The sequence below is a fragment of the Somniosus microcephalus genome, chromosome 2 (assembly GCF_052327205.1).
Source record: "Somniosus microcephalus isolate GS21.2 chromosome 2, FLI_Smic_1.0, whole genome shotgun sequence".
NCBI lineage: Eukaryota > Metazoa > Chordata > Chondrichthyes > Squaliformes > Somniosidae > Somniosus > Somniosus microcephalus.
In genome coordinates this window covers 255,714,274-255,740,747 of record NC_140988.1, presented here as the reverse complement: position 1 = coordinate 255,740,747, position 26,474 = coordinate 255,714,274, and the positions used below count along the sequence as shown (strand labels likewise).

The following is a 26,474-nucleotide window of genomic DNA, read 5'->3' as shown; positions in this document are numbered from 1 at the left end:
GCAAGTTCAGCAGTATGAATATTCCACTTATCTACTGAAATGTTATGGAACAAGCCCTGCCAATCAACTTGCTTAAGCTGTTTTCTCATTGCTTTTAAATGAACCATTTTAAAATTAAATACCTTGTATTTCTAGATCCCAGATCACGTTGAATTTGGTTATTCTGTGTTCACAATTCCCTCATGATGGCACAGATTCCATTTCCTGTATGTTCTCTGGGTTACTTATCATACCATTACAAAGTCAAAATGTGCACCGCCTCTCATGGCTTTCTTGACACACTTGGTCATGAAGCAATCATGCACCTCAGATTCTGAACCGCTTGGATATTTCCAAATTATTGAAATTTCCCAAGAAAATAACTTTCCTGTTTACATATGCCCTTCTTATCTCTTAATAGAGTAAACTGTCTTCCATCTTTTTCTGATCTAGTGGTCTGTAATATACTCCGAGCGTGTTTTCTCTTTCACATTAAAGATATCTAACCAGAGGAATTCATTTTGTAACTTTTCAACTCCCATAGGATCAACTTCATTAACCTCCCATGTGTCTCTGACATACAGGGCTGCAGTACTCCCTTTCCTGTCTGCTACTTTTTTTTGAACACTGTATACCCCTGTATGTTGTATTCATTACAATCCTCTAGGGTCAACCATGTTTCTGATATTCTTATCACATTGTGTTCCTTACTGCTATAACAGCCTCCAGTTCCAGCATCTCATATCCAATGCTTCTAGTATTCATGTATATACATTTTAATTGTAGATTTGCCTTCTTTCTTGACCTGGTACCTGGCTCCTGTTTGTGTCTAAGTTTACGTGCCCATACGTGCATGTTGACTACCTTCCACCCTGTGATCAGTCTTGTCTGGGATCCAATTTCCTCTCTGCTCTTTCCCCTGCCTATCTGGTTTAAATTATTCTTGCTAGCTGTCTCTAATGTTCCTTGGAAGTCTCATGTTCCTGCTTTGTTTAGGTGCAAGCTGTCTCCCCTGTACCAGTCCTTACTGTCCCAGAAATATTCCCAGTTACTTATAAAGGTAGTATTATTTTCACACCAGGTTGTCGCCATTAACTTACATCCTCAAATTTCTTGGTCAACCCTCTTTACCAAATACCAGAATATACCAAAGAACATTACTTTGCATTCCATTCCTTTGAGTTCTAAAGCAATCATCAATCAGGCCTGCATATTATTTCTCCCTATATGCTAACCGCTACATGGATTATTACCACTAGGTCCCATCCTGTCCACTTCGGTTAGCCCTTCTAACTTTTCTTCAATGTGCATTGCCCAAGCTCCACGTAAACAAGCCACTATTCTATAGGTGCTGTCCTCAAGATGCACCAGAATATCCACGTTCCAGAGCAAAGAGTTAGAATCATAGAATGGTTACAGCACAGAAAAAGGCCATTCAGTCCATTGAGCCCATTCCAGCTCTCTGCAAAACACTTCAGCTAGTCCCACTCCCCCGCCCTTTCCCCGTAGCCCTGCAAATTCTTTTCCTTCAGGTACTTATCCAATTCCCTTTTGAAAGCCGTGATTGATTCTGCCTCCACCACCCTTCCAGGCAGTGCATTCCAGTTCCTGAGCCAGATAGATTATAGGGCTGATGTGTTCCTCCCCGTGGGACATCCCTCTATACGATGCATTCAAACGTTTCCTTTATAGCCAACAACAACAACTTGCATTTATATAGCGCCTTTAATGTAGTAAAACATCCCAAGGCGCTTCACAGGAGCGTTATCAGGCAAAATTTGACACCAAGCCAAATAAAGAGATATTAGGACAGGTGACCAAAGCCTTGGTCAAAGAGGTAGGTTTTGAGGAGGAGAGGGAGGTAGAGAAGTGGAAAGCTTTAGGGAAGGAATTCCAGAGCTTACGGCCTAGGCAACTGAGGGCACGGCGGCCAATGGAGATAAAAGGTAAATCTGCCCCATGATTCATATCTCATCAATCAGCTTCTGCTGATTCAAATTGCATTAGAAGGAAACACTGTTACTGCTTCTACAGTGCACAAAAGTATAAAGAAAAAAATCTGCAAACTTACTCTGGTGGACACGGCTCAGTGTTGCAAGCTCTCTGAGTTTCTGGTGGCTTACTGTCAGGGTCACAATAACTATTCTGGACAATGGAATTGTCATCTAATCTTTTACAAACTACTTCTTGCTTCTGTGCACCTGTAAAATAAGAAGTGTTTTTTTCCCTTTTTATTAAGGTTAGCACATTCTTTAAATAATGTCTATACATAATCATGATAAAAAAAATCGTAATAATAGGGATTTGCTGGCATTCTTAGAAAAATATTCATTTTTCATTGATATATAGTAGTATATTCTGAATCTAGGTGTGCAATATGTTTAGTTACTAACTTCTTCATGCATGACAAAATACCTGGCATGCCACAAGCACACATCAGTAAATGGTAGGTAGTGGGCCCCCAATTTTCCGATATGTGCTTGCGATCTGAGGACTCGGAGGAAGTGTCTTACTTTCTAAATATTAATCAGTGAAGCGGATAGTAGTAGACTTCAGGAGGGCACAGACAGACTGGTGAAATGGGCAGACAAAATTTAAATGCAGAAATGTGTGAAGTGATGCATTTTAGAAGGAAAAATTAGGAGAGGCAATATAAACTAAATGGCAACATTTTAAAGTGGGTGCAGGAACAGAGAGACCTGAGGGTTCAAGAGATTTGAGCATGAAACTCTAGGCTGACACTCCAGTGCATTGCTGAGGAAGTGCTGTACTATCAGAGGTGATGTCTTTCGGCCCCGTCTGCTCTCTCAGGTGGACATAAAAGATTCCATGGCACTATTTCAAAGAAGAACAGGGGAATTATCCCTGGTGTCCTGGCCAATATTTATCCCTCAATCAACATAACAAAAACAGATTATGTGGTCATTATCACATTGCTGTTTGTGGGACCTTGCTGTGCGCAAATTGGCTGCTGCGTTTCCTACATTACAACAGTGACTACACTTCAAAAGTACTTAATTGGCTGTAAAGTGCTTTGGGACATCCGGTGGTCGTGAAAGGCGCGATATAAATGCAATTCTTTCTTTTTTCACATACACAAATCTTTGAAAGTGGTGGGACAAGTTCATAAGGCTGTTAAAAAGGCATACGGGATCCTAGGCTTTATAAATAGAGGCATAGGGCAGGATCTTCATTGTGCCGTGGAGTTGGGTTGGAGGCGTGCGGGGGGTTAAAATCCCGAAATCAGGGGTCCCGACCCCATCCCGCACCCAAACCCGCCTCCATGCCAGCTTCAAAGGAGGCGGGTACCCGCATCGCACTGGGACCCGCCTACCCGAGGCAGGAAGGGATTAGTGCCAATTAACTGCCTGTTAACAGGTAGTTAACAGGCAGTTTTTAGCCTAATCCCTATTTTTAAGGTTGAAGTGTGGGATTCCCGACAGCTCCAAACCACGCCAAGTTAGAGGAGGCGGGCCGTCGGGTTGAAGGACTTGGAGGGGTCGAGATGTCGGTGTTCAGGTGATTGATGTCTGCATGAGTACAAAGGTAAGTGTGTTTGGTGTGCCTAAAGTGATTAAAGAAGTGTAAATTACCTTTTCTTACCTTTTCAGCCTTCCTTCCTTTAGATCTCGGGAGTCCCTCATCTCACCGGCACAGAAAACAGAATGGCTGCGAACTGTCAAAAGTGACAGCCTGCAGCTTTCTGTGCAGGAGAGATTTCTAACTGAGTCTGTGGAGAAGGACTCATGTTAGAAGTAAGACTGTCAGTGTTTGAAAGTTTCAAACAGCTGTGAAACACTGATATTTCATCTGTCAAAAGCTCTTGACAGATGAAATTTCAGTCTGTGACGTCACCTGTTGCCGGGTGGCCCTTAATTGGCCTGCTGAACCCGCTGGGCGGGCTCAACAAGGTCAATCAAGTTAAAATCACGTGGATTGGCCGCATCTCGATGGAGGCGGGACTACAACCCCGAAAGTTGTAGTCCCACCTCCAACCCGACTCCTGAGTTAAATTCCTGCCCATAGAGTACAAAAAAAAGGAAGTTATGCTAAATCTTTCTAAAACACTGGTTAGGCCTCAGCTGGAGTATTGTGCCCAATTCTGGGCACCACACCTTAGGAAGGATGTCAAGGCCTTGAAGAGGATGCAAAGGAGATTTACCAAAATGGTACCAGGGATGAGGGACTTCAGTTATGTGGAAAGGTTAGAGAATCTGGGATTGTTCTCCTTAGAGCAGAGAAGGTTAAAGGGAGATTTAATTATGAGGAGTTTTGATAGAGCAGATATGGAGAAATTGTTTCCACTGGCAGGAGGGTTGGTAACCAGTGGACACAGATTTAGGGTAATTGGCAAAAAAATCCAGGGGGGAAATGAAGAGAATTTTTTAAAGCAGTGAGTTACGATCTGGAATGCACTACCTGAAAGGGTGGTGGGAGCAGATTCAATCGTAACTTTCAAAAGGGAATTGGATATATAGTTGAAAAGGAGAAATTTGCAGGGTTACGGGGAAAGAGCAGGGGTGTGGGACTAATTGAATAGCTCTTTCAAAGAGCCGGCATTGACACGATGCATCGAATGGCTTCCTTCTGTGCTGTATGATTCTATGATCATATTGAAGAAAAATGTATTTGGATTGAGGGCCTGTGTGTGCACAAGGTGCTGTCCTACTTGTACATGTAAAACCCAAAAGGAATGCGGGATCTGGGAGAAAAAAGAATTGCTGGAAATACTCAGCAAGTGTATCAGCTCCTGAACAGAGAAAAGATAGATTTATGTTTCAGGTGTAGAAGCATCAACATTACCAGAAAAACACAAGTAATTCTTTTAACTTCCTTTAAAGAATGCCCATTAATGAACACCCGTTTTTTGGGCACTACAAGTGCCCTTAGAGTTCCTAACTGGCGTCCGTGCATACATAGAAACATAGAAACATAGAAGATAGGAGCAGGAGTAGGCCATTCGGCCCTTCGAGCCTGCTCCGCCATTCAATGAGATCATGGCTGATCATCCAAATTCAGTACCCTGTCCCTGCCTTCTCCCCATATCCCTTGATCCCTTTAGCCTTAAGAAACATATCCAACTCTTTCTTGAATATATTTAATGAACTGGCCTCCACCGCCCTCTGTGGCAGAGAATTCCACAGGTTCACCACTCTCTGGGTGAAGAAATTCCTCCTCATTTCTGTCCTAAATGGCTTACCACTTATCCTTTGACTATGACCCCTGGTTCTGGACTCCCCGGCCATCAGAAACATCCTTTCTGCATCTAGTCTGTCCAGACCTGACAGAATTTTATAGGTTTCGATGAGATCCCCTCTCAATCTTCTAAACTCCAGTGAGTATAAGCCCAATTGACACAATCTCTCCTCGTACGTCATTCCTGCCATCCCAGGTATCAGCCTGGTGAATCTTCGCTGCACTCCCTCCATGGCAAGAACGTCCTTCCTCAGGTAAAAGTGACCAAAACTGCACACAATACTCAAGGTGTGGTCTCACCAAGGCCCTGTACAACTGCAGCAAGACATCCTTGTTCTTGTACTCGAACCCTCTTGCTTATGTCTGAGTAAGTTGGCTGCACAGGTAAGCAGCCCAGCACTACTGAAGACTGTTGTGTGAATGTGTGACTTATGCTGGAGGAATATTGGGCATTTGACATCAGAAACATCTTATAAAAGTTAAATTAATTGTTCATTCTGATAGAAAATCTGAATATTACATTGAAATAGTTTCAAAAAATACAGGGGCATAAATTGTCTTGTATATATTATAATTTGATTCAGATTTAGTTTCTGTTTAAATTATATACCTGAGATTTAAATTACTTTAGAGACTATAACATCACCTAAAATACAATGGCCCTGAATTTCCAAGGGGTTGCCCTGAGCTCCTGTCATAACTTTGGCAGAACCCCGTTTTCAGCATTTCTCCAGGAGTTCCACTGACTTCCTGCCGAAGTTACGGCAGGAGATCGAGAGAATCCCCGTGGGAATTCAGGGCCAGTAAATTTAATTTACCTGAAATACCAGTAAAATTTGGAAATGTTAGGAAAACTTTCAAAATGTGTTCAAATATAACAGGATAGAATAGAATAGGATAGGATAGGATAATCTTTATAACGCAATCATGTTTAAAATTGAGGGCAAAATTGCATAATGCTAAACTTTCCATAGAAAAGTAAAGCCATTTTCTTGGGCACATTCCAGTTGTCTCTCAATTTTGTCAGTTATTTACCAAAAATCAAGATGCAACAATCTGACCACCAGAACCATGTAAACCAAGAACTCAAGACACCAGTGTGCACACTAGATACACAGTTTACAAAACAAAACACCCTAAAAATCTCCCCTCCTCTCCAGAATGTTAGGGGTCAGTTTCAAAGGTGCTCCAGTACTTCAAACAAGTGACCATTTTTCCAGTGTGAGCCCAGGCAGTGAGCAGCAGCAAGTTATTCAACTGTGGAGGGCATCAGAGCTGAGCCCGATTTTGTTGTCACCCGACATCCACACTTTCCAGTCAAAGTCCTGATTCAGAGCAGGAACTATGGCTGATTTTCCCCTCCTGCCCAGATGTGCCAAGTACAACAGCAGTCACTTACTGCTGCTTAGCTGAGTTCAGATAGCTCAGCACAGGTGGAGAATCTGGTGTGTATGGCTTACTGCTACACTAGACAATGCTTTTACCTACTAGACTACTGGAGAAACTAGAATCTCCTCTTAATAAGTTTTCTTTATTTTTTTCTGAAGTCTATTACCAAATGAAGCTAGTGAGATCTAGTGCTTAAGTATTAGTGCTAACCCCCGAACTGGGGAAATAGCAAGGGAGTGGGATTAATTAGATAGCACTTTCAAAGAGTCAGAACAGGCACGATGGGCCAAATAGCCTCCTTCTATGCTGTAAAATTCTATGATTCTAAGTATGGATAATATTGTGAAATGTATAATAATCAGGTTTATATACATTCTGAGGAACAAATGTAATAGCTGATTCAAATATACCCTGCAAAGATTACATAGGCGCACTGGTACACTGCCTTAGCAGTTTTACGCAAAATCATAAAACCTGCATTAAGAATCAGTGATTATCAATAATTCTGCAGTATTCATGCGCTTCTACCTCCAGCACAGGTGGCTGAGCATTCTGACCATGGCAGGTGATGCCATGCAAATCCCACTTCTGTATCACCACTACCAGTACGAGTGATTGGAACGTTAAACTTGTACCGAATTCCCTGGTTTGGTTCTTGTAGAAGCACCTATGACGAAACAAAACAGATCAGACAGACTCGAGTCTAGAACCCTGCTTAAAAGATTCATGTACACATAATGCATTCTATGTAGCTTTTAATATTACAACAACCTCTTTCATCTTGTTACATTGTTTACAGAGAAAAAACATTCCTCTTTTGGTGACTTCCTCTGTGCTAATCAAGGTGAGAGATGTCAGTGCCACAGAACTGGATACTTTATCCATATTTGTCACCTAGTATTAGTACTGAGATTTCCCAGATCAGAGGCAGAGTAAAGGGCCTGGATATGCTCAGGATTTCTGGCACACTAGGGCCATTATTGGGGTGGGAGGGGCTAACGGGGAGAAATTAGTGGCGGGGCCAGTTTACACCGGGTCTCTGCTCCATTTTGGCCATGCCTGGGTTTACAGAAGGAGTGAGGGTGGGCGGGTCTCGAGCCCACCTTCACTTTATTGGTGACAGGATGACACCATCCAACAGAATTCCTGCCAATTCTGCCTCAGATGCCCTCCCTCCCCGCCCCCCCCACCCCCAAGCCTACTGTACCGCATGAAGCAGGTGTACAGTACTTGGCAAGTGGTGGGAGTAGGGACACCAAATTATAAAGGCCACTTTCCCCGCGGCAGCTTGACACAAAATGATCGACTGCGGTAAGGAAAGTGGCCTTCATGGAAACGGGCCAGCTCTTTGAGCTGTGAAACTTCCTCCGCCGGACCTGTTGGCACTCGGCTCCATTGGCTGGCCTACACTGCTATTTCTAGCCCCCAACCCACCGGGCGCCCGACATTATATAAATACCCTAACCCCAGGAATTTGGATGGAGTCATGATGTCCTGGGGCCAGCAGGTGGAAGTCTTGGAAATTCAGTGCCAAGCTCTCGTTGCTCTTTTATAACCATGCTTCCCTACTTTTCATGAGCATCACCTAATGCATTAGTGTAATATTTCCACATCTCAAATTCAGTTCACATAGGATTTTTGCAATCAGGAGAGATAGATTTTCATTCCATCAGTCTAGGGTGGAATCAAAGCCACTGCCCAGATGTGAAAGTCCAATACACTATTCCACTGACCACCTTGTCCCCAAAATCTGATATTTTTTTTGACAATTCGTTACTTTTAGGTTGTTGTTGTACGGTTGAAAACCACATGAGGCAAGAAAGTTGCATATTGGAGGCCTCATGTTACACAGATGCCTCTGACCTTTAGTAATATCAACTACAAAGAGGGGTCATGGAAGCAGAGTTCCAAGATTTTTGAGGTGCATCTTTAGTAATTTGTGGGTCTCTGGGATAACTGGCAGCTGCAGGTGTGCTGTATAGTGGAAGGGGAAAATTCACACGTAAGTCAAAAGGCATGGGAAAAAGACCAGCAAGGCATATGGGCAGGGTGGGGACGGTTACACAGATAAAGGTTCTGTACATGAATGCATGTAGCATAAGAAATAAAACAAGCAAGTTTGAAGCCCAAATTCAGCTTAAAGTGTATGATGTAATAGCCATTACAGAGACTAGCTATAAACAGGGCATGATTGAGAGCTAAATATTCCAGGCTATAAGATCTTTAGAAAGGACAGGGAAATTGGGAAAGATGGAGGAGTCGTGATATTGATTAAAAACACTATTGCATCAGTAGAAAGAAGGGATTTTAGTAAGGGTGATTGGGCAATGGAAACACGATGGGTCGAGTTAGAAACAGCAAAGGATACAAAGCTCTGGAGGGAGCCATCTACAGACCACCTGATAGTGGGGAGATATGTAAATATGGAGATCAGGGAAGCATGCGGCAAAAACAATGCAGTTATAACGGGATATTTTAATTTTCAGATAGACTGGGAGAAGCAGAACAGCTTAAGTATAAAGACAATGGCCTAGAAATTGGATTGCGCCCAAATTGGGGCGCGATCCAGGAGCAACATGTGCTGCAACGCGACTAATGACACCAGTGGCAGGACCACGGCAAATTGGTCCACCGGCCTCATCAGTATAGTACCGACAAGCTGTGGGCACCATTCATGGCCCCAGGGGCAGCTCGCTGGTTGCAGGGAGAGCAGTAAGATCGGCTGTCTCAGAATCCGGCCAAGGGCCTCAGGAGAGTCTGGGGAGAGGGGGGGTGGGGGAGAGGCAGTCGGGAGGGGGTGCGAGCGTTGGCCCACAGCGGCCCATGGTTTTATGTAGAAGCTGGGAGGGCCAATCCTGCTCCTCATGGCTCCACACTAAGGATTGTGAAGTTGGAAAATTACCCCTATTATTTTAATGTCAAAACACGGATAGAGGAATTTCATACCAGAGTGTTAGTGCATTTGTTACTAATATTGCACTTAGTAATTTCATCTGCAAAGAATTCAACTTTTTCTCCTGCCAAAGGTTAAATGGAGTTTCACAGGCCTGCTGGTACAGCTGGCAAGGACGTTTGTCTCTGTCACTACACTTCATCCCTGAAAAACCATGGTCAAAGCCAGCTGGAAGAAAAGGAGCAGACTTACTAACAGCTGTTAAAAGTCAAACGCTAACTGAGTGCTGGGCTCTGACTAGGGTTCCAATGGAGGTGATTCCACAACATACAGGTTCAGCATTTAAAGGACAATTTTCAAACCAGTCACAGTTTGGAAGTTATTTTTAATGGTTAAGATTGCAGGGTGCAAGATTTAGGCATGTTTAGTGGTGAGGGGGAATGAACACAGGAATTGGCCCAGTTATGAAATACTTATCCCAGGTCTCCCTGTGGTAATAAAATGAGGCTTTTTATTTAATTTTATGTTTTTATTCATTATCTGTGCTCTGTATTGGTCCAGTAGCTCATTCTTGATCACTCTCAAATTTTATCCAGAATAATTGACATTCACCATTCAACCCCTGCCACTCAGCGAAGTTGTCGATAGACAGAGTGAAAATTGTTCAAAACACCATCAAAATGTCATGTGAAAGTATGAATAGCCAGACAGTTTGCATTTCAAACTAAAATGGAGCTACTTGCTCCATTTGATGGCCCCAGAATGCCACAAGAGGCATAACATCTACCCGCCCCATGGATGCTCCATCCCAAATCCTGGAGTCAGGGATATTTGCACACTTCTGGTGGAAATCTGTGCTATTTAGTACATAACCGGGGCACCAGGATCAGGTGGGGGGGAGGGAGGAAGGATGGGGAGGAAAGTTATTGTAATCCTTCACGACAGTTTAAGTGAGGCAGCTATTGGTTTCCATATCACAATCAATTGCTTTGTAAACACCCTACCTTTTTATATCCTCCCCAAATGCCCTTAACAACACCGGACACCATCAATGTAATTATTTCTCCTTCCTTGAGCCTCTTCCTAATTCTTTCACATACATTCTTTCCCTCATCATATGTATATAGTATATAATACACTATCCCCAACTGCTAGAATGCTGAGGGCAATGGGCTCAAAGGAAAACCTTTCAGTGACTGGAGTCATGCCCGAAATAAAGGAAGATGGTTGTCGGAGGCCAATCTTCAATGCAAAAGTTCCTCAGGGAAGCATCCTCAGTCCAACCATCATCAGCATCTTCATTAATGTCCAACGTGAGGCTGTTCACTGACAATTCCAAAGTGCTCCGCTCCATTCACAACTCCTCTGCTAAAGAAGCAGCCCCTGCCAGCCAACAGCAGCACCTGGGTATCATTAAGGCTTGGGCTGACAAGTGGCAGGTAACATTCATGTCACACAAGTGTTGGGTAATTACCACCTCAGTCAAGAGAAAGCCCAGCCATCTCCCTCTGACCTTCAATGGCATCACCGCTGCTGAGGCCCCACCATCACTGAGTCTGTCCGAAATCAGTATCTTGGGGGTTGACACTGACCAGCTATATCAATTCCATGACTACAAGAGCAGGGCAAAGGACAGGTACTCTGCAATGAATGGCTCACCTCCTGACCTCTCAAAGCTTCTCCACCATCTACAAGGCTTAAGTCAGGATAGATATAACTGCAACAACACGCAAGAAGCTCAGTATCATTCAAGACAAAGCAGTTCACTTGGTTTGCACCCCTGCCACTGGACTCAATATCCATTCCACTCCATCACCAGCACACCGTGGCTGTAGTGTGTACTATCTACAGGATGCATTGCAACAACTCACCAAGATTAATTCAACAGCACCTCCCTCTTCTGCAATCTCTATGACCGAGAAGGAGAAGAACAGAAATATCATGTGAACACCATCGCCTCCAAGTCACATACCATCCTGATTTCAACATATATATCGCCATTCCTTCATTGTCACTCGGTTAATATCCTGGAATTCCATACCTAACATCATTGTGGGGGCACCGTCTGCTCATGCACCGCAGCAGTTCAAGGAGAAGGTCCACCACCACCTTCTTAGGACAATTACGGATGCGCAATAAATGTGGCCTTGCCAGGATCATCCATATCCCAAGAACAATTTTTTTTTAAATATGATGAGGCTCGCCCGCAGGATTAAAAAGTCAGAAATGTATCCCTATAAATGAATGAACACACTGGGGTAATTCCATTACGGATAAAATATTGCGAGGCCCGCTGACCTATATGCCCAAATTCCTATTATGTGCTACCAGTAGATAAACCTCCCTTGGAGCACAAATTTGTAAGATTTACCCTTAACTGCACATGGGTTCATTTATGGGCATGAATACATTTCCAAGGATGGGTTCCAGCTAATGTAATTTTCAAAGGAGCCAAATGAGCAAATATTTTAATGAAGAAGATATGTTCAGGTTTGGCAAACTTTTTTTGTTTGGAGAGGGAGTACAGCCAGAAGAGCTTTGTGTTCCCACAATGATAGCATGAAAAATTGATGCAATGATGCATTTTGACATGATTAGTATTCACACTGTGTGCTTGTAAACAACAAAAAAAATTTTGGCATATAGTGAAACTAGTGCCCCTTTAAGTTACTAATATGGCAGACACTCAACATTCAAGAGGATGAGTGCTACATCCCGTTGCCAGCTACAAGACATTTGGGCCACTCCAATATAGGGGACCTTCTACTGACTAATACATTGTAGGAAGTCACACAACACCAGGTTATAGTCCAACAGCTTTATTTGAAATCACAAGCTTTCGGAGCGCTGCTCCTTCATCAGGTGAAGTGAAGAGAAGCATACAGGCACAGCATATATAGTCAGAGAAAACTGCCAGATGGTTACAGGTAATCTTTCTAACTGCCCTTTATCACACCTTGGCAGAGAGATAATCACAGCAATCAAAGGTGTGAATGGTGTCCTAACAGGTCAGTCAGGAAAACATTACATCAAAGAACAATGAGGTGGGGTCACAAGGGGTCAAATGTTGCAGATGCTGGGGTCTGTATGAAAAACAGAAAAAAAACAAAAAACTTTGCTGGAAATCACAGCAGGACCGGCCGCATCTGTGCAGAGAGAACAAGCCAACGACGACTCGAGTCTGGATGACTCTACGTCAGGTGGGGTTACATGTAGCATGACATGAACCCAAGGTCCCGGTTGAGGCCGTCCTCATGAGTGCGGAACTTGGCTATCAGTTTCTGCTTGACGATTTTGCATTGTCGTGTGTCTCGAAGGGCACCATGGAGAATGCTTACCCGAAGATCGGAGGCTGAATGTCCTTGACTGCTGAAGTGTTCCCCGACTGGGAGGGAACACTCCTGCCTGGCGATTGTTGTGCGGTGTCCGTTCATCCGTTGTCGCAGTGTCTGCATGGTCTCGCCGATGTACCATGCTCCGGGGCATCCTTTCCTGCACCGTATGAGGTAGACAACGTTGGCCGAGTCACATGAGTGTGTACTATGTACCTGGTGGGTGGTGTCCTCACATGTGATGATGGTGTCTGTGTTGATGATCTGGCATGTCTTGCAGAGGTTGCCGTGGCAGGGTTGTGTGGTGGCATGGTCACTGTTCTCTTGAAAGCTGGGTAATTTGCTGCGAACGATGGTCTGTTTGAGGTTAGGCGGCTGTTTGAAAGCGAGTAGTGGAGGCGTGGGGATGGCCTTAGCGAGGTGTTCGTCGTCGGCAATGACATGTTGAAGGCTGCGGAGAACATGGCGTAGTTTCTTCGCTCCGGGGAAGTACTGGACGACGAAGGGTACTCTGTTGGTTGTGTCCCGTGTTTGTCTTCTGAGGAGGTCTGTGCGATTTTTCGCTGTGGCCCGTCGGAACTGTCGATCGACGAGTCGAGCGTCATATCCCGTTCTTACGAGGGCGTCTTTCAGCGTCTGTAGGTGTCCATCGCATTCCTCCTCGTCTGAGCAGATCCTGTGTATTCGCAGGGCTTGTCCATAGCGGATGGCTTTTTTAACGTGGTTAGGGTGGAAGCTGGAGAAGTGGAGCATCGTGAGGTTGTCCGTGGGCTTGCGGTAGAGTGAAGTGCTGAGGTGTCCGTCTTTGATGGAGATTCGTGTGTCCAAGAATGAAACCGATTCTGAGGAGTAGTCCATGGTGAGTTTGATGGTGGGATGGAACTTGTTGATGTCATCGTGTAGTCTGTTCAGTGATTCTTCGCCGTGGGTCCATAGGAAGAAAATGTCGATGTATCTGGTGTATAGCGTTGGTTGGAGGTCCTGTTCAGCGAAGAAGTCTTGCTCGAACTTGTGCATGAAGATGTTGGCGTATTGGGGAGCGAATTTGGTCCCCATGGCTGTTCCGTGTGTTTGGGTAAAGAACTGGTTGTCGAAGGTGAAGACATTGTGGTCAAGGATGAAGCGGATGAGTTGTAGGATGGCGTCTGGAGATTGGCTGTTGTTGGTGTTGAGTACCACGTTAGTATCACGTGAAAGAAGCCATCCCCTATGGACAAGCCCTGCGAATACACAGGATCTGCTCAGACGAGGAGGAACGCGATGGACACCTACAGATGCTGAAAGACGCCCTCGTAAGAATGGGATATGACGCTCGACTCATCGATCGACAGTTCCGACGGGCCACAGCAAAAAATCACACAGACCTCCTCAGAAGACAAACACGGGACACAACCCTTCGTCGTCCAGTACTTCCCCGGAGCGGAGAAACTACGCCATGTTCTCCGCAGCCTTCAACATGTCATCGACGATGACGAACACCTCGCCATGGCCATCCCCACGCCTCCACTACTCACCTTCAAACAGCCGCCTAACCTCAAACAGACCATCGTTCGCAGCAAATTACCCAGCTTTCAGGAGAACAGCGACCACGCCACCACACAACCCTGCCATGGCAACCTCTGCAAGACATGCCAGATCATCAACACAGATACCATCATCACACGTGAAGACACCACCCACCAGGTACATGGTACATACTCATGTGACTCAGCCAATGTTGTCTACCTCATACGTTGCAGGAAAGGATGCCCTGGAGCATGGTACATTGGCGAGACCATGCAGACACTGCGACAACGGATGAACAGACACCGCACAACAATCGCCAGGCAGGAGTGTTCCCTCCCAGTCGGGGAACACTTCAGCAGTCAAGGACATTCAGCTTCCGATCTTCGGGTAAGCATTCTCCAAGGTGGCCTTCGAGACACACAACAACGCAAAATCGTCGAGCAGAAACTGATAGCCAAGTTCTGCACTCATGAGGACGACCTCAACCGAGACCTTGGGTTCACGTCACGCTACATGTAACCCCACCTGACGTAGAGTCATCCAGACTCGAGTCGTCGTTGGCTTGTTCTCTCTGCACAGATGCGGCCGGTCCTGCTGTGATTTCCAGCAACGTTTTTTGGTTTTTTTCTGTTTTTCATACAGACCCCAGCATCTTTTTTTTAAATTCATTGATGGGATGTGGGCGTCGCTGGCTGGCTGGCTAGGCCTGCATTTAGTGCCCATCCCTAATTGTCCTTGAGAAGATGCCCTTCTTGAACCGCTGCAGTCCATCTTATTGTTTTTCGTAGCGGTTGTTTACAACTGAGTGGCTTGCTAGGCCATTTCAGAGGGCATTAAGAGTCAACCACATTGCTGTGGGTCTGGAGTCACATGTAGGCCAGACCAGGTAAGGATGGCAGATTTCCTTCCCTAAAGGACATTAGTGAACCAGATGGGTTTTTGCAACAATCGACAATGGTACCATGGTCGCCATTACTAAGACTAACATTTAATTCCAGAATTAAATTGAATTGAATTTAAATTCCACCAGCTGCCGTGCAACATTTGACCCCTTGTGACCCCACCTCATTGTTCTTTGATGTAATGTTTTCCTGACTGACCTGTTTGGACACCATTCACACCTTTGATTGCTGTGATTATCTCTCTGCCAAGGTGTGATAAATGGCAGTTAGAAAGATTACCTGTAATCATCTGGCAGTTTTCTCTGACTATATATGCTGTGCCTGTATGCTTCTCTTCACTTCACCTGACGAAGGAGCAGCGCTCCGAAAACTTGTGATTTCAAATAAAGCTGTTGGACTATAACCTGGTGTTGTGTGACTTCCTACATTTGTCCACCCCAGTCCAACACCGGCATCTCCACATCATGACTAATACATTAGCAGTCCTGTGTACATCTCCCTGCAAATATGCCATTAACCACAGACTCTTCTGTTCCTGCAACTCACAACAGCAACTACTACACCTTTCCATGAACAATGTCTGCATGCACAGAAAATTCTGAACACCATCATTCTATTCATATGTGTATGCAGAATACTTCTTACTACTGATTAGTCTTAAACCTAATCTTGCAATTCTCATAGGTGGTACTTGAGCAACAGGAGTGGATGGATGACAGGCTGCTGTGTTCGAGTAGAAGTCTCTTCAGACCAATGTGGGCCTCATCGCTCGACAGCTAAGTCCTGAGATGGATCTGCTGAAGTTGGATCTCTTCGGCTACTGCCTGGGTAAGTGCAGGCACCAGAAGAGGCTGGCGGGAGGGCATAGATGTGCTGCAATACTGAGAGACAGCACTATCACCTATACCCATTCCTACCCTGCCACTGCTACTGGCCACTGGCTCAGCATGGTCACTGATCTGTGGGAAAGCAGACCTAGAGGTACCAAAGAAATCAGTGAAGTCCAGTCTCATGGCTGTCTGCAACCAGTCGCCAAGCTGTTAAAGCTCCAAGAGACGGTCCTCTCCAATCTGGCGCCCAGGGCCTCCATAGCAATAATCTTAGTATCCATGGAAAAGGGAGAGATTTCCCCCAGAGATTGTACCATAGGGGCCTCAGCCGCAGAAGTCCCTGGAGCTGCCATATGCTCCATGGAGGCCTGCAGAGTTATGTAACTGTCCTCTAATTTACTCTGCATGCTGCTGATGAATTCCTCCACCTGAGCCACCATCTGAAAGGGCTCCCAATGACTGCAGCAATACCTGATGCTCAGCATCCTTTTTAAAGCAGGACCAGTGAGATCTAGATTCCCAGGCTCTTCAGCCAAGAGGTGATGCATCCTGACTCTCCAGTCAGCAACATCTTCTTCCTCATGAGCCAGTGCCAGCTGATGCTACTCACTCATGCAGTGTGTGTCACCAGTGCACTCCCCTCTGACTCACTCACTAAGTCTCCTGGACTGGACGGCTCTGAGCTGCTGCTTGGGCGGTATACAGTGCGTGACAGCACATGCTGTGACACGCTGGTAGTGCTGGATGCAATGGGCCTGTGTTTTCTTCCTCTAGCATACCTATAGGAGGAAAGGAGGAAGAGAGGTTAGAATGATTTCCAGAGGAGCGGAGCACACATCACTTTCAGCAAAAGTGATATGAGGGTTTCATGATATGGTTCAACGGCTATTAACAGAATGTCATCATGAACCAGCACGTGCCACGTGCTCTTTTACTCTCATATCTCTGACATCCTCTGTGGCCTCATAGCCCAGGATTTGAAGCATACTCCTCATGGGGTTTAGAGGGGGCTGCTACCTGTTGCAGCTCTCCGCCAGCTGCTATGGGCTGTCTTGGTCTTAGAAAAACAAGGAGAAAGAGCCAGATTACTTTTTGTTACCATGACCTGTAGTAATACGCAGCACATAATGGGTGTGTGCGGTGACAGGTACTTGCAATAGGCAGTTACACACCATGCACGGCTTTTTGAGGGGTGAACGTTTGCAATGATGTAAGTGAAGGAATACCTGCAGATGAAGGTTGGAGACGTGATACCTCATTGGCATTGCTGCTAAGCAGTTCAAGCAGTTTAGCAGAGTGGGAGAGGGAGATCATTGTTAGAGACAGACATGTTTAATACATTGCATTAGTGCAAGGTATGGCTGATTTTTCTTATCTTTCCTAACATGGTGAGGTCATTAAAAATGTATCCAGCACTGAGTGCCTAGCCATGGAGTATTTGAATTGGAACTCAGTGCCCTGCCCATCTCCTTTCACTGTTCCTAAGCAGCTCTCCTTGGCCACTTGTGTTCTTCCATTCCCAACAGAGCATCCCTCCTTTGTCTAACTTTTTCCACAGCTGCATCTGAGAGGTTTGGGGTTGGGGGGTTGAGTGGGGGGGGGGCCTCTATGCTCTTCAACTGACCTCACAGACAATTTGGGGAAAAAAGATACTTGAGAGCTCCAAAACTGATGCTGGTGGTGATGTTGATGGCTGACCCATTAAGCTACTGCAGGCCTTTAAATTCTGCAACAGCATGTTGGCAATAATTTTAGGCCCTCCCTCCGCTGATTTTTTGGCAGAGCTGGTGTGACCGGGAAGGGAAATGGGTTTGGTATGCATTCCGTCACATTCCCACCCATTTTTATGCCCCTGTCATTTCCCTCCCATCCAAAATTACTATGGGTGATGGCAGGACCATTTAAAATTTAAGGCTTTCCAAAATACTTGAGGATTTTTTTTGAGAAGGTCTTCTGCCACTATAGTGACGATCGGCAACACAACTCTTCAGCAGGCTTCTCCATGCCCTCTCCATGTGCGATGCTAATGAACTCGAGACTGGAAAGTCAGCCAGGGTCAGGGACAACTGCTGTCCTGGTCAACATTTATCCCCCAACCTATGTCACTAAAACAGATTATCTGGTCATTATCTCATTGCTGTTTGTGGGACCTTGCTGTGCAGTAACTGACTGCCACATTTCCTGCATAATAACATTTAAAAAAAAATACTTAATCAGCTGTAAAGTGCGTTGGGACGTCCTGAGGACGTGAAAGATGCTATATAGATGTAAGTTCTTTCTTTCACATCTTTGTGATGGGTGGAAGTCCCAACAGGCCAAAGATGCACTGCAATTCTGTAAAAGTTGAATATCTGGTCCCTTATCTCCTACACCCCAGTGGGTGAATTCTCCAATCAGTGACATTCCTCAAGCCTGCAGCTTGCTCACAATTTTGGGGTTATAGTTTTTCTATACCAAGGTGATATATCACCTCTTACAAGTGGGTGAACAGGACATGGGAACAGTTCTGAATTTTCAACTTTTTAAAAGGAATCCAAAATTTAATAAACTGAAGAGATGTCTCAAATTTATTTAAAATATGGTGGGCCATTTTTATGTATTTGAGTGTTCACAGACAAAGCCCAGTCTAACATAAACCTACTCATGGAGTGTTGCTCCACTGACTTTGCAACTGTTTTGGGTGCAGGTCGTATTTTTCCCCCATGATTGTAAAACAAATGCAGCATACCTGCACATGACACATTTTACAGGAAAATAATTTTGCAGCATACCATCAATTGTAAAAAAGACTTGTAATTGCTTTGAAAATAGCACCGGGTGCATCTTCTCAAAATAGTGAGATACAATGTGAGGTTCAGTCAATGTTAGATTGTGCTCTTCTTCTGCAAAACTGAGCTCATTGTTCATCAATTCAATCATACAGCAAATTTAGACTAAATGTGCTAATTGTTGTCACATGATTGTCAAATTTTTGTTTGATAATCGCTCCTGTGAAGCGCCTTGCAACATTTTACTATGTTAAAGGCGCTACATAAATGAGAGTTGTTGTTGTTGTATGATGTAAAGTATTTCTATTTCTGAAAAATATTAGCCCTTATCTTAATCAGGAGAAAAACGCAAGTAGTACAATGAGAACCAATTCCACATCTCCAGAATAGTATTTAGTAAACACAAACTTGTATAACTCCCCAATGGCTCAGCTGCTTGAGGCAGTCGGCAGGAATTTCCCCAGGGATTCCCGTTGAAAATTTGGCTGAAAATCAGCAGAAACACCATTTACACAATGCATTCGGGATTTCTGCTGATTTTCCGGCAGAGTTACAGGGGAGAACCCTGAGAAAATTCCTGGTAAATGAGCAGCTGAACCATACAAACCAAGGAAGGCCCAGGTTTGATCTTCAGCCTGTGCTGCTAGCTGATCTGAGCCAGGGTAGCAGTAGGGGTGCTACAATTTGCATTGGTGGTCCTGAGTTAGGGAGAGGAAAATCTGCCAGGGTTCCAGCTCCTGTTTGGAAGTATGTGTATGTGGACAGGGTCAGGCTTGGCTTTAATTGTTGCCTGCTGACACTCACTGTCTAGGCTGGAACATAAAGAATGGAGAGTAAACAGCACATCAAACAAACTATAGCAAGAAGTCAACACCTTTAAAAGAGGAGGAGGAGAGGGTGAAAATAGACAGAAAAAGCAGGAAGAAAATAAATAAATGCAGGTTTTTTTTTAGATGAATTACCATGACAACTAAATTTTCTGTGGTGGGCCCTAATGCCTCCAGAGATTCTGGTTCGTCTGCAGGTCTCCTATAGTGGAAAGCTGTGTCAGCAACGTCAAATTTTCTTGGCCAGTCAATGGTCCAGGCACCATTTATGTAATATTCATCACCTTCAGATTTCAAAGCTACAAGTAAAAATGTTCCAAATTATTCTTAAGACAAAACTTTAACAACTTCAGAAACAAACAAAACAACACTATGAAATATATGTATTTTGCATGTAATATAAAAGTGTGCAACACTGCTTAAAAATTACAACAGAAACTGCTGGAAATACTCAGCAGGTCAGGCAGCATCTGTGGCGAGAGAAACAGAGTCAACGTTTCAGGTCCATGCTGATTATTTTCAGCATTTTCTATTTTTATTTCGGATTTCCAGCATCTCAAGTATTTTGCTTTTGTTTTACTGCTTAAAAATTGTTTCATCAGACCAACTTACACTCTTATTAAAAATTGATAGTTTGTTTAAATGTATAAGACTTGCATCCAATTCTAATCCTTGCAAAGAAAGAAAACAAATAAGTTAATCAAACAACCCATCTCCATATAGACCCTTATCACTAAAAACTCACCAATGTAGTTTTTTGACATTGCCAGTTCCCGTATTTCAATATGAACGGATCCTCTCGGAATCTGGACTACTTCCATGTAACCTGAAAGCACAAAAAACATAAATTACATTATTTCGATAGAAAAGCTGAAAGTAACCATTTTCGTTATTCCACTTTAAAACAACTCCGAACTGGTTTAGTAATGTGTCTCCACAGATGTTGAATACAAAAAAACCTTCCCACACGCAGTGCTCAATGGAACTTATCTCAGAAGAGCCTGATCTGAACAATGCTGTAACATAAAACAGCTGAGAAAAAGGACACAATGATCCAAATATCCTTTGGAAAAGTTTTTTTTATGCAGTTGAGACTCATATCCTTCCATGTACAGTAAATGAATTCCTAAATGCTAATCTACACCAATCCTTTCTCTTCAGCTTCTGCCCAACTGTCCCCTTCATCTTTCTGATGCAACTAAGTCTTTAAAAAATATAATGTCCCACTCGATCACACTGTTCTACCTACATTTGTGAGATTGTATGTTTCTTTGCACCCCTGGCACAACCCATTTCTCAACCGTTTCCTTTTTTACTTTTGTGCTCGTCAAAGTAAGGGATGCTCAGTACTCGGAATAGAACACTTTTCTACTGGTTTTGCATCCAGTGTCAGCATCAAGCACTCCTTAGGCAGGCCGGGCAATAACCAGGTTATGTAAAGGCCCCGCTGCTCTGGGGCTGAATTTCACCTCGCGTCCAGCCTATTTTTCGATGCGAATGGGGTGGTAGCAAGACGAAAATTGCAAAAGTAAAACTTGCTCCCGACTTCCCGTCCACTGCAACTTTGGAGGGTGTCATGAAATAGGTGTCCAAGGCTCCTGCCCGAAACAGGTGGGAGGCTCATTAAAAATATTTTTTTTTTTTAAAGTAATATCTCACTTAGCAACTGCCTCTCCTAATTGTTAGCAGTTGCATCCAGAGCCCCATCGCTAAGGTGATCGCACATTAATGAGATGCGAATAGCTGAAGACTTCGCCTGAAATCAGCAGTGTCTTTGCAATTGACTCCCATCATAATGGAAAATGGTTAGCGCCATTTGTACGATATAGGCAGTGTAAGTGGTGGAGACAGAGAGTTGGAAGAAACGGGTCATTTTCAGGTTGGCATGCTGTAACTAGTGGGGTACCGCAAGGATCAGTGCTTGGACCTCAGCTATTCACAATCTATATCAATGATTTGGATGAGGGGACCAAATGTAATATATCCAAGTTTGCTGATGATACAAAGCTGGGTGGGAATGTAATTTGTGAAGAGAATGCAAAGAGGCTTCAAGGGGATATAGACAGTAAGTGAGTGGACAAGAACATGGCAAATGGAATATAATGTGGAGAAATGTGAAGTTATCCACTTTGGTATGAAAAATAGAAAAGCAGAGCATTTTTTTAAATGGTAAGAGATTGGGAAATGTTGGTGTTCAGAGGGACCTGGGTGTCCTTGTACACGAATCACTGGAAGTTAACATGCAGGTCCAGCAAGCAATTAGGAAAGCAAATGGTATGTTGGCCCTTATTACAAGAGGATTTGAGTATAAGAGTAAAAACATCTTACTGCAATTATACAGGGCCCTGGTGAGACCACACCTGGAGTATTGTGTACAGTTTTGGTCTCCTTACCTAAGGACGAATATACTTGCCGTAGAGAGAGTGTAACGAAGGTTCACCAGACTGATTCCTGGGATGGGGGATTGTCCTATGAGGAGAGATTGAGTAGAGGAGGCCTATATTCTCTAGAGTTTAGAAGAATGAGAGGTGATCTCATTGAAACATACAAAATTCTTACAGGGCTTGACAGGGTAAATGCAGGGAGGATGTTTCCCCTGGCTGGGGAGTCTAGAACCAGGGGTCACAGTCTCAAAATAAGGAGTCGGACACTTAGGACTGAGATGAGGAGAAATTTCTTCACTCAGAGGGTGGTGAATCTTTGGAATTCTCTACCCTAGAGGGCTGTGGAGGCTCAGTCGTTAAGTATATTCAAGACAGATCGATAGATTTTTGGATATTAAAGGAATCAAGGGATATGGGGATACTGCAGGAAAATGGAGATGAGGTAGAAGATCAGCCATGATCTTATTGAATGACGGAGCAGGCTCGAAGGGCCAAATGGCCTACTCCTGCTCCTATTTCTTATGTTCTTATGTTCTCTCACTGCCAACATCAGGCAGGCTGATTGTCCACCCGAATTGAAAATCATCCCGTCTTTCAATGATGGCGGACAAATTTGACTTGCACCGAAAATGGGTGCAATGTCATTAGAGCAATAGCTCAGTGCACCAGAAGGTGTTGGCCTGAGGCCTGCGCCAAATTTGGCTTCAGGCCTCATTTGCCGCCGACGAGCTGTAGGCACCAAATGGGTATCCCACCGACCGGCCGGCTAGCGGTAAATCGGCCAGATGCTATGATGTACCAGCAAGCTGGTGGGGTCAGAGTGAGGCGATCTCCAGTAACGGGCTGGTGTTTTTTTGTGGGCCCAAGAGGAGCACCCTTGCTGCTCCTGGGCCCACGAAAATAAAAATTGAATACTTACTGAGCTTTTTTTCAGTGGCCTCCAGCAGTTCCATTAAGGATCATTGGTTAGGCTATTCTACACCTGGTACAGCTAGGCGGAACCCATTTGTACCTGAATTTCACATTCAGGATCCTACAACCAGCGCAGGGCCTGGATTTGCTATTTAAGGAGCCCAATGCCTATTTCAAGGCAGGCACCCTGGCTGACTAAACGTCACCCAAGCTAATGTGACATATGCCGCACTTCTGGCACAGCTCGGGCACAGCCGATCACAACACAAAATTCCGAGGTTTTACAAATGGGAATAACAGGCAGCCGCAAGTTGAATTTCTTGCCAATTTGTCTTAATTCCAAACTCAGAAAAACACCTCTCACACTAGTGCAATTTGTTTTTCCATTTCCCAGATCAGTCATCCTTGTGGCCTCTCTGAATGACAAAACCAGTTTGGTGCCAATGACACAGGTTATAGGTACTGTTGTGCTGTGTACTAGAAACTGGGCCAAGGCTGGTCAAACCCAATTTTTTAACTAATAACTAATTTATTTCTACATGATTTATTATCTGCTAAATCTTCAGCATTTTTCCAACAGCGCCAGGACAGTTATTATTCAAAAGCAAAATACTGCGGTTGTTGGAAATCTCCGTTCAGCCCGTAAGCGTGACCCTGAACTTTTGGTCACCTGTCACTTTAGTTCGCCGCTCCACTCCCACTCTGACCTCTCCGTCCTCGGCCTCTTACACTGTTCCAATGAAGCTCGAGGAACAGAACCTCATCTTTCGATTAGACACTTTACAGCCTTCTGGACTCAACATTGAGTTCAACAATTTCAGGTCATAACCTCTGCTCCTATTTTTTTTCACATGACAGCTGTTGATGATTCTGTTACTCCCATTTACACCTCATCTAGACTCATCTTTTGTTTCTTAACTTGTCCCATTACCATCTCCTTTTGCCTTGCACCATCATCCCTTTTGGCTTTTAATCTCTCCTGCCTTCCAGCCTATCACAGACCTTCCCTTTTGTTCTTTCCTCCCCTCCCCCTTTCCCTGCCCCTGCAGTTGCTTAAAATCTGTTACATCTCTAACTTTTTCCAGTTCTGAAGAAGGGTCATCGATCTGAAACGTTAACTCTGTTTCTCTCTCCACAGATACTACCTGACCCACTGAGTATTTCCAGCATGTTCTGTTTTTATTTCAGTTATTATTCAAGCTTTGCATAGGTGTATGGGATTCAGACAAATAAGTTCTTTCAAAAGCTGAGCTTAAGTTTATTTAGGCCTCGGTTTGTCCATATTATTTGCGTCTTAATGGTTTCCTGATAAACCTAACTGACATGGGATCTTTTTTGCACAGCTTACATTTTCTGGGCACAACATTCATGAGCAGACGAAGTGATCAACTTGTTCCAGCTTTCATCATTAATCCTGATCATTAAAAAAATTGTACTGATGCTGCCATTCCTGTGGACTTTTTTGGTATTAATTTCACAAGTTGCGCATTTTTGCTTTCTGGCTGATTAGGTACTAAAGGACTTGAACTGCATCTGTTAGAAGTGCAACGTTGTTTGCATACCTAAGATTATAAATCACTTAGCCAACAAGCCCCCCACAATCAGTCATTTCTAGTGCTTGTCTTAGAACAAGTTGAACAGGACTGGTTAGATTATGAAGCCCTATCTCAATCCTTCTAAATCACTAACTATTCCATCTGTTATCTGCTTTGACTGCACATTTCTCTGTGGTACAAAGTGAAGAATGTAAAGGACTGATTGTACGAGATGGAAAACACAGCTGTTAGTGTAAGCACATAATCTATGCCGACAATGCAGTGAAGCACTGAATGCTGTATTGTTGGTAGAACCGTCCTTTAGATGAGCTATTAGGGCCAATTCCCTGATTGCGTGGGAGTCATGGCTAGCATTAGTATGTGCTCCTACGCTGATAGAGTGGACTGCAAACCACGCTGGGTTCAGGTTTTTCTTGTGCACAGGGAGCGCTGTGACAACTGGTGGGTAGGAAGTGAGCAGGGCAGCAGCTCTTTAAGGGTTGCTGCTATAAAAAAGTTGCTATTTTATTTTCATGGAGCCTGACTGTTCTGGCACACCACTGTGAAGATAATAAGGTGCATTTTCTTCCCCATCCCTGCGCTGGAATTAGACAGGAGAGAACACCCAAAGTGCAGTACTCCTGTCCAGCCTCAGGATCCTTAAGACATCCTGCTCCAGCCAGTTTACATGGCCCGGGGGCACCCCTGGTGAAGGCCTGCCCGCTGGCAAGATCTAGCAGCAGAGGAAGGGGCAGGACTGGTGGGCCTCACAGGCACAAATCTGAATGTTTGGCCTCGATAACGAGAAGGTTCTGATTCCATCTATCTCTGGGTCACGGCACAGCGCTACGTTCTTCAGACACACCTGTCAGCAAGCGAAGAAACAGGAAAATGAGGCATGAGGCTGGGAATGGCTCCTCCTGCCTTGTTAGCACGCCTTCTAACAAGCACAGGCCTCGTTCCGTTCCCTCCCCAGAAAGCCCCCAAAATCCTGGGCAATGTAAAAGAGCTTTAAGACACAATGATCCTGTTCTCCTTTGAGCTTAGAATCATAGAGTCATAGAATGGTTACAGCACGGAAGAAGGTCATTCGGCTCGTTGAGCCCGTGCCGACTCTCTGCAAGAGCACTTCAGCTAGTCCCACTCCCCCGCCCTTTCCCCATAGCCCTGCAAAAATTGTTCCTTCAGGTTCTTATCCAACTCCCTTTTGAAAGCCGTGATTGAATCTGCCTCCACCACCCTTTCAGGCAGTGCATTTCAGATCCTAACCACTCACTGAGTAAAAAGTTTTTTCCTCATGTCGCCTTTGGTTCTTCTGCCAATCACCTTAAATTTGTGTCCTCTGGTTCTCGACCCTTCTGCCAATGAGAGCAGTTTCTCTCTATCTACTCTGTCCAGGACCCTCATGATTTTGAACACCTCGATCAAATCTCCTCCCAAACATCTCTGCTCTAAGGAGAACAACCCCAGCTTCTCCAGTCTATCTAAGTAACTGAAGTCCCTCATCCCTGGAATCATTCTCGTAAATCTTTGCTGCACCCTCTCTAAGGACTGATTGTGTGAGATGGAAAACACAGAATTGGAAACAATACTCCAGTTAAGGCCGAACCAGTGTTTTATACAGGTTCATCATAATTCCCACGCTTTTGCACTCTATACCTCTATTCATGAAGCCCAGGATTCCATATGCTTTTTTAACTGGTTTCTCAACCTGCCCTGCTACCTTCAACGATTTGTGCACATATACCCCCAGGTCTCTCTGTTCATGCACCCCCTTTAGGATTGTACCCTTTTGTTTATATTTCCTCTCTTCAGTCTTTCTACCAAAATGTATCACTTTGCACTTTTCTGCCTTAAATTTCATCTGCCACGTGTTCACCCATTCCACCAGCCTCGCTATGTCCTCTTGAAGTCTATCACTATCCTCCTCACTGTTCACTATACTTCCAAGTTTTGTGTCATCTGCAAATTTTTAAATTGTGCCCTGTACACCCAAGTCTAAGTCATTAATATATATCAAG

At 44.4% G+C, this 26,474-nt stretch overlaps 1 protein-coding gene across 2 annotated transcripts in view; it reads right to left on the bottom strand.

The window, feature by feature from the left end:
- Nucleotides 1-26,474, bottom strand: part of adamts6 (ADAM metallopeptidase with thrombospondin type 1 motif, 6) — a 388,783-nt gene that overhangs the window by 40,299 nt on the left and 322,010 nt on the right. For both annotated transcript variants that reach the window (XM_085971193.1, XM_085971201.1), the window contains 4 exons: nt 20,368-20,448; nt 19,758-19,921; nt 7,093-7,231; nt 2,051-2,180 (listed from right to left, as the gene is read on the bottom strand). In XM_085971193.1, the coding sequence (XP_085827319.1) occupies nt 2,051-2,180; nt 7,093-7,231; nt 19,758-19,921; nt 20,368-20,448 (514 nt within the window). The remainder of the gene's footprint in view (nt 1-2,050; nt 2,181-7,092; nt 7,232-19,757; nt 19,922-20,367; nt 20,449-26,474) is intronic.